This window comes from Saccopteryx bilineata, chromosome 5 (genome assembly GCF_036850765.1).
Source record: "Saccopteryx bilineata isolate mSacBil1 chromosome 5, mSacBil1_pri_phased_curated, whole genome shotgun sequence".
In the NCBI taxonomy this organism is placed as follows: domain Eukaryota; kingdom Metazoa; phylum Chordata; class Mammalia; order Chiroptera; family Emballonuridae; genus Saccopteryx; species Saccopteryx bilineata.
In genome coordinates this window covers 14,415,190-14,427,525 of record NC_089494.1, presented here as the reverse complement: position 1 = coordinate 14,427,525, position 12,336 = coordinate 14,415,190, and the positions used below count along the sequence as shown (strand labels likewise).

The window sequence follows — 12,336 nt, the reverse complement described above, 5'->3', positions numbered from 1 at the left end:
TTTCTGGAGCTAGAGTTCTAAGATTAGAATAGTTTCATATTGTCCTTTCATATCTATTCCTGATTATATACTTAAAGGTAATCTACATATGAAACCAATCATTTTTGTTATAAACAGACATATATATTCAAATGCAGTAAGCAAAAATTGTAGAAAATATTCACATCACATAAAGAAAATAATGTAAAGATTTTTTGTGCATCCTCCAATTAGTTTTCTATACATATATTTAACTGACACGCCCTCATACTATAGAAATGTTTTTATTTTTTAACATTATATTAAGTTAACATAATACGAACATTTCCTTATGCATAATTTTTAAAACTTTTTAGCATTATACAATCAACTATACTTAAAGATTCACTTGTGGTTCAACGTGCAGATTGCTTGTATTGTTTTATGACTATAGAAATGACTGCAGTAAACATTTGTGTGCAAACTCTAGGCATCACTGAACATAATTGACATATATTAAAATGGTAGAAAAAGAACTACTGAACCAAGGCTAAGAAAAACATATCAAACAGAACAATGCTACATATATTTTTAAGCCTTAATTAGAGAACAGAATGAATAGTCATCTGAAAATAACACTATGTTTATTAAAAAAATTCACAATTTTATGCCTTTATTATTTAAGTTTCCCATTATTCTTTTTAAAATCAATTTGATCAAGGTATAATTTACGTACAATGAAATGCATACTTTTAGAGTGGAGAAATTTTATTAAAGATAAGTAAGCATGTAACCACCACAAAATCAAGATACAGAACATTTGCGCCACTCCAAACTTATTTTATCTTTACATGCCTTATAAATATTACCTAATTTTTATCAGATACTTTCTTTTAAGGAAATTAAGAGGAGAAAACACAATAATCTTTTTATTAAGCAGAATGTTGCATTTCTAAATCTCTGTATTTAATTCTGTAAATCTGAGTTTCCTTCTGGCATTATTTTATTTCAGAAAATCCTTTAGTATTTGCTGTATTTCAAAATGGCTTGCAACAAAATCTCTGTTTTCATTCATATTAAAGTGTCTGCAGTTCACCTTCATATCTGATGGACATTTTTACTGTATATAAAATTATGAATTAAAATTTTACCACATTTTAAAGATGTCATTTCACTGTTCCTAGATTTCTCTATTTCTCACGTGAAATCAGCCTTTTATTTCTATCATTGTTCCCATTCATGTGATGTCTTTTCTCTCTTGCTGCTTTCAAGATTTTCTCATTTAAGTTTCAACAGTTTCAATATGATGCATCCAGGCATGATTTTCTGTGTTTATAGATGCTTTTCTTCCTTTTTTTTTTTTCGATATGTCACTTGATGTTTGACATCAAGCTTGGAAAATTTTAGGTTATCTTTTTTAATTTATTGATTTTAGAGAGAGAGGGAAGGAGAGAGAGAAAGAGACAGAAGCATCACTCTGCTCCTGCTTGTGCCTTGACCAGGGATCAAACCAGCAACCTCTGTGCATTGGGATGATGCTCCAACCAAGCTATCTGTCCAGGGCAGGTCATCATTTGTTTAATTATTTTCATGTACTGTTCTCATTCTTTTCTCCTTTGAAATTCTAATTACATATACATTAAGCAGACAAATTTTCCTTCCACTGTTTTCCTATTTCTTCTTTAGATTTTTTATTGACCTCAAACTTCACTGACATTTGTCATCTGCAATCTGTTGAGTACAAAATTTTCTTTACACTTATTTAATTATTCAATACTAAAGTTTCTATTTTCTTTTGTTTGCATTTATCTACCAAGATTCTCTATCTCTTCACTTATTGATACTCAAAACGGCCTCTAATATTTTCTAGTTTATTTTCCATATTTCTTTTTTTATTGATTTTAATTTATTGTGTTTACATAGATTCTAGAGTTGCCCCGAATGCATCCCCCCGCCCCCTTCAGCTTTATCCCATTCTATCATCCCCTTTCCCTCTGTTCTCTTTTCTGCTGGTACCTTTGATCTCTTCTCTGTCTCAATTACATTCTCCGTTCCTCAGTTCACATTGTTCATTGGATTCCTCAAATGAGTGAGGTTATATGATATTTTTATTTTCCTGCCTGGCTTATTTTACTTAACATAATAGTTTCTAGGTCCATCCATGTTGTCACAAAAGGTAAGATTTTCTTCTTTTTCATGGCCCCATAATATTCCATTGTATATATGTACCACTGCTTTTTAATCCACTCATCCACTGATGGACACTTGGGCTGTTTCCAGATCTTCACTATTGTGAACAATGCTGCCATGAACATGGGGGTACATTTCTCCTTTTGAAACAGTACTATGGTGTTCTTGGGGTATATTCCTAAAAGTGGGATGGCTGGGTCAAAAGGCAGTTTGATTTTTAATTTTTTGAGGAATCTCCATACTGTTTTCCACAGTGGCTGCACCAGTCTGTATTCCCACCAGCAGTGCAGGAGGATTCCCTTTTCTCCACGTCCTCGCCAGTACTTATTCTGTGTTGTTTTGTTGGTGAGTGCCATTCTGACTGGTGTGAGGAGATATCTCATTGTGGTTTTAATTTGCATTTCTCTAATGATTAGGTGATGTTGAACATTTTTTCATATGCCTATTGGCCATCTGTATGTCCTCTTTGGAGAAGTATCTATTCATTTCTTTTGCCCATTATTTGATTGAATTGTTTATCTTCCTGGTGTTGAGTTTTACAAGTTCTTTATAAATTTTGGTTATTAACCCCTTATCAGCTGTATTGTCGAAAATCTTCTCCCATTGTGTAGTTTGTCTTTTTATTCTGTTCTTATTGTCTTTAGTTGTGCAAAAGCTTTTTAGTTTCATATAGTCACATTTGTTTATCCTGTCTTTTATTTCACTTGCCCGTGGAGATAAATCAGCATATATATCGCTGCGAGAGATGTCGGAGAGCTCACTGCCTATGTTTTCTTCTGAGATGCTTATGGTTTCACGGTTTTACATTTAAGTATTTTATCCATTTTGAGTTTATTTTTGTGAATGGTGTAAGTTGGTGGTCTAGTTTCATTTTTTTTGCAGGTAGCTGTCCAATTTTCCCAACACCATTTGTTGAAGAGACTGTCTTACCTCCCTTGTATGCTCTTACCTCCTTAGTCAAATATCAGTTGTCCATAAAGGTGTGGGTTTATTTCTGGGTTCTCTGTTCTGTTCCATTGATCTATATGCCTGTTCTTATACCAGTATCAAGCTGTTTTGAGTACAATGGCCTTGTAGTATAACTAGATATCAGGAAGTGTGATACCTCCCACTTTATTCTTCCTTTTCAAGACTGCTGAGGCTATTCGTGTACTTTTTTGGTTCCACCTAGATTTTTGGAATATGTGTTCTATGTCTTTGAAGTATGTCATTGATATTTTAATTGGTATTGCATTGAATTTATAAATTGCTTTGAGTAATATAGACATTTTAATGATGTTTATTCTTCCTAACCATGAGCACGGTATATGCTTCCACTTGTTTGTATCTTCCCTGATTTCTTTTATCAATGTTTGATAATTTTCCGAGTACAAGTCTTTAATCTCCTTGGTTAAATTTATTCCTAGGTACTTAATTTTTTTGGTTGCAATAGTGAAGGAGATTGTTTCCTTAATTTCTCTTTCTGACAGTTCATTGTTAGTGTATAAAAATGCCTCTGATTTCTTAGTATTAATTTTATATCCTGCCACCTTGCTGAATTCATTTATCAGGTCCAATAGTTTTTTGACTGAGACTTTAGGGTTTTCTATATACAATATCATATCATCTGTAAATAAGGATAGTTTTACTTCTCTTTTCCAATTTGGATGCCTTTTATTTCTTCTTCCTGTCTGATTTCTATGGCTAGGACTTCCAGGACTATGTTGAATAAGAGTGGTGAAAGGGGGCACCCCTGCCTTGTACCTGATCTTAAGGAGATTGCTTTTAACTTTTGCCCACTGAGAATGATGTTGGCTGTGGGTCTGTCATAGATGGCCTTTATCATGTTGAGGTATGTTCCCTGTATTCCCACTTTTCTGAGAGTTTTGATCATGAATGGGTGCTGGCTTTTATCAAATGCTTTTTCTGCATCTATTGAAATTATCATGTTGTTTTTCTCCTTCCTTTTGTTTATGTGATGAATCACATTGATTGATTTGCGAATATTGTACCAGCCTTGCCTTCCCAGAATAAATCTCAATTGATCATGGTGTATGATTTTTTTCATATACTGCTGGGTCCAGTTTGCTAATATTTTGCTGAGGATTTTAGCAACTAAATTCATAAGGGATATTGGACTATAATTTTCTTTTTTTGTGTTGTCTTTGCCTGGTTTTGGAATCAGAATTATGCTCGCCTCATAAAAAGATCTTGGAAGTCTTCCTTCCTCTGAATTTTTTGAAATAGCTTGAGAAGAATAGGAGTTAGTTCCTCTTTGAATATTTGGTAGAATTCACTTGTGAAGCCAGTGGGCCCCAGGCTTTTGTTTCTTGGGAGTTTTTTGATAACTGTTTCAATCTCATTTGTTGTAATCAGTCTGTTTAGGTTTTCTGATTCTTCCAGATTGATTTTTTTTGTGTGTATTTTTCTGAAGTTGGAAACGGGGAGGCAGTCAGACAGACTCCTGTATGCGTCTGACCAGGATCCACCCGGCATGCCTACCAGGGGGTGATACTCTGCCCATCTGGGGCGTCGCTCTGCCATAATCAGAGCCATTTTAGTGCCTGAGGCAGGAGCCACAGAGCCATCCTCAGCGCCCGGGCAAACTCTGCTCCAATGGAGCCTTGGCTGCAGGAGGGGAAGAAATAGACAGAGAGGAAGGAGAGGGGGAGGAGTGGAGAAAGCAGATGGGCACTTCTGTGTGCGCTGGCTGGGAATCAAACCCGGGACTCCCGCAAAGCAGGCCGACACTCTACCACTGAGCCAACCGGCCAGGGCCTCTTCCAGATTGATTTTTAAAATATTATATGTTTCAAGGAATTGTCCATTTCATCTAGGTTGTCTAATTTTTTGGCATATTTTTCCTAGTATTTTCTTACAATCCGTACTTTGTTGTGTCAGTTGTTATTTCTCCACTCTCATTTTTAATTTTATTTATTTGAGTCCTCTCTCTTTTTTTCTTGGTGACTCTGGTTAAAGGTTCATTGATCTTGTTTACTATTTCAAAGAACTAGCTCCTTGTTTCATTGATCCTCTGTATTGTTTCTTTAGCCTCTATATCATCTATTTCCGCTCTGATCTTTATTATTTCCTTCCTTCTACCACCTCTGGGCTTTACTTGCTGTTCTTTTTCTAGTTCCTTTAGATGCAGGGTTAAGTTGTTTATTTGAGCTTTTCCTTGCTTGTTAAGGTATGACTGTAATGCTATGAACTTCCCTCTCAGTACTACTTTTGCTGTGTCTATAAATTTTGAATTGTTGTAAGCTCATTATCATTCGTTTATAGGAATTTTTTTAATTTCTTCTTTGATCTCATTGTTAACCCATTCGTTATTTAATAACATGCTATTTAAAATCCAAGTGTTGATTACTTTTCAGTTTTTCTGTTGTGGTTGATTTCTAGTCTCATGCCACTGTGATCAAAGAAAATGCTTGATATGATTTCAATCTTAAATTTGTTGAGACCGCTTTTGTGCCCTAACATGTGGTCTATCCTAGAGAATGGACCATAAGCACTTGAAAAGAATGTATATTCTGCTGCTTTAGGGTGAAAGGTTCTGAAGATATCTATTAAATCAAGTTGATCTAGTGTGTCCTTTAAGTCTGCTGTTTCTTTGTTAATTTTCTTTCTTGAGGATCTATCTAGTGATGTTATTGTGGCATTGAAATCCCCTACTATTATAGTATTGCTGTTGATCTCGCCCTTGATATCCATTAAAGTCTGCTTTATATATTTAGGTGCTCCTATGGTAGCTGTGTAGATATTTATAATGGTCATATCTTCCTGTTGGATTGCTCCTTTTATCATTATGTAGTGACCTTCTTTATCTCTTACTATAGCCTTTGTTTTAAAGTCATTTTGTCTGATGTAAGTATTGCTACCCCAGTTTTTTTTTAATTTACATTTGTATGAAATATTTTTTTTCCATCCATTTATCTTCAGTCTATGTGCATCTTTTGTTTTGAGGTGTGTCTCTTATAGACAGCATATGTATGGGTCCTGTTTTCTTATCCATGTAGCTACCCTATGTCTTTTGATTGGATCATTTAATCCATTTACATTTAAGGTTATTATTGATATGTAGTTGTTTATTGCCATTTTATTCTCTAAAGCTGTCTTCCTCTTTTGCTATATTCTTTTCCCCTTTTGATCTGTTTACAACAGGCCTCTTAACATTTCTTGTAGCATTGATTTGGTTGTAATGAATTCCTTGAGTTTTTGTTTTGTTTTTTTTTTTGTCTGAGAAGCTTTTTATTTCTCCTTCAATTTTAAACAATAGCCTTGCAGGATAAAGTAGTCTTGGTTGTAGGCTCTTGTTCTGCATTACTTTGAATATTTCTTGCCATTCCATTCTGGCCTTAAGTGTTTCTGTTGACAAGTCAGATGTCATCCTTAAGGGGTCTCCTTTGTAGGTGATAGCCTTTTTTTCTCTAGCAGCTTTTAATATTTTCTCTTTATCCTTTAGCTTTGGTATTTTAATTATGATGTGTCTTGGTGTAGATTTCTTTGAGTTTCTCTTTAGTGAAATTCTCTGTGCTTCTTGAACTTGTGTGACCTTTTCCTGCATCAATTTAGGAAAGTTTTCAGCTACGATTTGATTGAACAAAATCTCTATCCCTTGTTTTTTCTTTTTCAAAAACCCCTATGATGTAGATGTTATATCTCTTCATGTTGTCACAGAGCTCTCTTAGAATTTCCTCAGACTTCTTGCGTCTCTTTTCTTTTTGCTGCTCTGCTTCTGTGCCTTTGTTTATCTTGTCCTCTAATTCACTGATTTGATCCTCAGTTTCATCCATCCTGCTTTTAATTCCTCCATTGTGGTCTTCATTTCTGATACTGTATCTGTCATTTCTGACTGATTCTTTTTTATTATTTCAATGTCCTTTTTTATACTTGCAATCTCCTTATTTAGGTATTTGTTATGTCCATCTATTGTTCTTCTAACATCTTTGAGCATCCTAAAAATCATTATTTTAAACTCTGCATCTGGTAATTTGGTTATATCTGACTCATTGAAGTCCTTTTCTGGGGATTTCTCTTGATTCATTTGGGCTGCATTTCTCTGCCTTCCCATTCTGTCTGTGTATAAGAAGTGTGTGGCCACTGAAGTCCAATGAGTGTGGCCTCTGTGTTCCCTAGGTGTGATCTGTCTGCAGGCCTGCCACCCCCTCTGCCGCTGCCTTGGGTGTTTGGGTATGCGCATTGCTGACGCCAGCCTGCTGCAGTTGTTACTGTGATTTCCACCTCTCCTCCATGGGAGGGGTTGTGTTCATGTGCCTGGGTCTACAAGCCTTGGCCTTTGCCCCACCACCATGGGTGTGGCTGCGTGCCATGCCCAGGGCTGCAAGACAACACTAAAGACAGGGATGAGCACCTTTGCTGAGTCGCAGGTCTGTGCCTGTTCCTAGGCTTTTGCCCTGCCTCCGCAGATGGGAGTTGTGCTCACAAGCAGTGTGGTTAGGGTCACTGCACTTCAGACCCTAACACTCAATACTGTATTCCTTAAGGCTCCCTCCTTCTAAGTGATTCTGCTCTGAGTGTCACAGAAGAGTTTATTTGGCTGGTGTCCTGCTTCTCTTTGCTAGTGTTGCTGGTTCCAGGGGAAATATTCACTTCAGATTTGGGGAGTGACTCAGCCCAGGGGTTAGGGTGGCTGTCGCTCAAAGTGTTCTGCCTGAGCCTCCTAGATTACACTCTCTTCCTGCTACTCTGGTCCTCTCCTCTCTCCCCATTTTCCAGAGCCTTGGGTGAATGGTTGTGAAAGAGGTTTTCTGCGCTGTCCCTTTAAGAAGAACCCTGGGTCTGAGAAATCTGTCTCTTTCTCACAAACAGTATCCTAACTTGTTTTGCAGCTAGATACTGTCTATATGCTTCTTCTAGGTCAGTGTTTTTCAACCAGTGTGCCATGAGACATGGTCAGGTGTGAGTATAAATACATTTAGACACTATATTATTAACTATATGTATAATATGTACTGTGTTAGAGTGTGATTTTTGTGTCATTTTGATAGGTGGTGTGCCTCAGGATTTTGTAAATGTAAAAAATGTTCCGCGGCTCAAAAAAGGTTGAAAATCACTGTTCTAAGCTATGGGGCTGCAGGCTGGGGCTTTGTTCCTGGGGCCCAGGGCCCTACCCTCTCTGCAAAACTCACTTCCCACCTCATGAGTTTCTCGAGCTGCCGTTCACTCCCAGGAGCTGGGCAGCACTCTCCACGTTTCTGCTTTTCCTACCAGTCTCTGTGTGTCTTCTTTGGTGTTCCTTGGTTAAAGAGTTCTCTTAGTTTAGTCCAAAGTTGGTTTTTCCAGGTAATGGTTCTTAAAATTAAGTTGGAATCCACTTTGGTTCTGGGAGGTAGAAGTTGATACATCTGCCTACTCCATCACCATCTTGCCCTCTTCAGATTTCTATATTTCTTGAAGAAAATCTGGTGTGTTTGTAATCCTGATGCACCATGTTCCCCTGTGGCAGTAGACTGGGCAAAGCATGAGGACACCCTATTCCAATGAGGCATGGGCTTCTCAGCTAGCCAGTCTCACAACGCCTCTAGATGAGGAGGTAAGCCCTGACTGATGAGTCCCTTACTTATGTTGCTGTACCTGCCACTGTAGGGATTTTCAATTTTCAAATCCTATATATGCTATTTTTAATTTATTGAGTTAACGTGGTTTCAAGTGTCCCAATCAATATAACACTTTCTACACACCTCATCATGTCTCCCCATGCCCCATGCAATGTCTCTTTCCACCCCGCTCTTCCCCTTTGCCCTCCCTCCCCCACCTCCAGCCTCCCTTTCCCTCAGGCTATTACTGCCCTGTTGTTTGTGTGTATATGTATGCACATGCATGCGTGTGTGTTTTGTATATAAGATTTTGGCTAATACCTTCACCTTCTTTGATATGATCCTCTTCCCCCTTCACTTTGACAGCTGTCCATCTGTTCCCTGTTAAAACTGCCTCAGTTTCTATTCTGTCCCTCAGTTTATTGTGTTCATTAGATTCCACATATAAATGAAATCATATGGAACTTGTTTCTCTCTGCCTAGCCTATTTCACTTAGCATAATAATCTCCATCCATGTTGTCACGTAAAGTAAGATTTTCTTCCCTTTTATGGTCACGTAGTATTCCATTGTGTAAATGTACCACAGAGTTTTTATACATTCATCTACTGATGGACACTTGTAGCCTCTTTAATGTTATTATTTGCTAAATCTAACACCAGAGTTGTATCAGTGATGGTTCCAATTTTTGCTATTTGTCTTGATTGTTGCTCATATTTCCCATATCTAGAACATAATATATCATAACATATTATGTTCTAGATAATGTATTTACTAAATTTAAATTATATACTGGGCAATACAGATGAGAGATTATAAAGACCCTAGCCAACTGTTGTCCTCTGAAGGGTATTGATTTTTGTTTTAGCACAGAGTTTAATTTTTTTTTCACCTTGAATTTCAAGGTTTAATTTGATGCATTCTCATGGTGGATCCATGGAAAGCACTAAATATTTCCCAAGATTCAAATATTTGGCAAGATTCAAACCCTTAAGATCTATTTCTTCTAGGAATTTGGTGTAAGCTTATTTTTGGTTTTATAGGGTAGATACAGGATGCTGAAGGTTAATAAACACAGTGTTACCAGGGTGTTAAAGAAGTCTCTCCATTATGGCATGGCTAGAACTCCAATGTCTCCCATCCCTGCTTGAACTCGAGAGTCTCTGGTCTTCTCTTAGTCCAATAGAATCTTCTCTCTCTGCTAAGTCTCAGGTAGTCTTACATGTGGAGCCCGGCCATCACTTAAAGCAGTGGTTCTCAAACTTTTTGAAGTTGGGGTGCATTTTAAATTCTACAAATAATTGTAGGCTCACTATATACACATTTCTGAGAAATATGTTATAATAATTAAGTCAAATATTTGAAAATATATAAAGTCTAAGAGTGCTTTTAGGGTAATTAAATGAAATATGACAAGATTAAATTTATTCTGACATTAAAAACATTTTTATGTTACATTTTTGGAGTTATGCTTTTTAGAATTCATAAAAAAGAGGGGTTAAAAGTAAAAAGAATAACAAAAAAAGTTATCTTTTTTTATATATAGAAACATTCTTAGTAAGATTTAGTAAATTCAGCAGGTCCCGGCATGAATATGTTAAATTTTTTCATTCTCGTGTTTATGGGAAACATGAGCCTGATGTGTCCTAGAGATTTCTTCAGTGTTTGGGCATATATTTGAAAGGCAAACTCTCATTTCCTCATCAATACATTGAAGAATTCCTCTCTTTTTATTCTTAATTGTGTTGAGGATAGAAAATCCTAATTCACATTAAATAGGATGTTGAAAATTGTAGTAAAATGTTGAAAGCTTTTTTTTTTTTTTTTTTGGATATTGCCACATATTCTTCTTTTATAGAAATCCAAAAGGCTTCAAGAGACAATTCCTTGTTTAATCATCAATCCAAAACCCACACCATACATATCATCTTAACTTTACACCAAACAAGGGATAGAAGAATCTTTCCTCCAGTCTTTCTGGGGAACATGGGGGGTAGTGTAAACAACCCAGCACCACAGCTTAACAGCCTTTTGCAACCTAATCAGTCAAGTGAGGTGGGGGGTTGGGCAGACTGTCAACTTACATCCAATTCCCCATACCTCTGTCACCCAAAAATCTAAACCAAAAACCCTGTTGGTTTTTTGGTCCCCAAAGGCACATATTTCTCTGGAATGCCATAGGGCGCACCTGAAAATCTAGGGCGCACCAGTGTGCCCTGGCGCACACTTTGAGAACCACTGACTTAAGGACTCGCAGTAAACTCCTTCACAAACCAGGCCGCTGCTTATTGTGGCCCCTCTTATCTGGTGCCCTTTCTGACAGATTCCAGTTGCTCCCACAGTTTGCCTTTTAAGTTCATGCAGGACTGCCATACTCTTGGTGATATACATCAACATGGAGCTTAGTTTGGAAAATTCCCCAGGCACAAAGTCATGGTGATGAGGGAGCTCAACTTATACATCTTCCTTCTGCACTTGTCTTATGTGACTTGTGCTGTTTTCTAATGTCTAAAAGTAGCTGCCTCATTAATATGTAATCTAGTTTTAGAGGTTTTAGTGGGGAAAAGAACCAGGTACTCTATTACCACCAGAAAGCCTTCCATTATGATTTACTCATTATTTTCTAAAATTAACCTATACAGTATCATATCTATACCTCTTCTTAATCTTTTCATTAACATTTTTATTTGTAAAATAGTTTTCACACCATTTATTCACTTTTAAATACCTGTAGAATTTTGAGCTCTAATAAGATTGTGAAATTACCAACCAATATTAAATTATAGTTTATTACATTTTATATTTACCTCTACATATAGGAACTTGGTAACTATGCTCCAGTCCCTTATGCCTTCCTGTTGCTTGAAATCCAGTAATCTAAAAAATAAAATCCAAAGATGTGGGGTTATAGACTAAGTGACTCAAAAAAAGTTTAAAAATGCAATGTTTATTTATTGATTACAAAATATAAAAATATTAATTTTCTTTGAATTAAGTCCTATGTATTTAAATTTTTTTCAGAAAAACATAATTTTAAATTTTCATTGAATTCCATAGGCAATTATTATGGACCTATTAGGGGTAAAAATTTAAAAGATTTATTTTACAGTATAGTTTTCTGACTCAAGAATAATCATTGCACACTTTGAATGATAATTATTCAGATCTCTACCTTGGGAGAGGTTTTGCCTCTGTTAAAATTGCTTCACAACAATTTAATTCATCTTTGTGTCCATAAAAGATGAGGTATGTATTAGTTGTGAAGGAAACTATGAAGATACTGTTGTTATTCCTGAAACTCTCAGCTCATTTTACACTAACAGAGACTCCTTGTTTTATGAGACATATATTGTAATTAACAGCATTTGTTAGTTCAGTGGCATACCATTTCCCTATAGTTCCTGAACAATAGAGTTAAATTAAAAATTTAACCTTAAAAAGCTATCTCATCCTTCAATGTGTAAAATTATTCAAACAAAAATATCTTCTGTTTAATTATGTACAGATATATGTATTTTTCTACTTTTACTGAGTAGCAACATTTCTTAATTAGTAGAAAATAGTGCATAATAAATTGTAACATATAAATTACTGCTTGTGAAATCACTGGGTAAAATAAAAGGTGAAAAATTTAAAATATATTCTTAGGT

At 36.0% G+C, this 12,336-nt stretch overlaps 1 protein-coding gene across 1 annotated transcript in view; it reads right to left on the bottom strand.

The window, feature by feature from the left end:
- The window catches only part of SPAG16 (sperm associated antigen 16), a 232,523-nt gene that overhangs the window by 157,404 nt on the left and 62,783 nt on the right, over window positions 1–12,336 (bottom strand). The window contains 1 exon segment of the mRNA XM_066232513.1: window positions 11,494–11,563. Within this exon segment, the coding sequence (XP_066088610.1) occupies window positions 11,494–11,563 (70 nt within the window).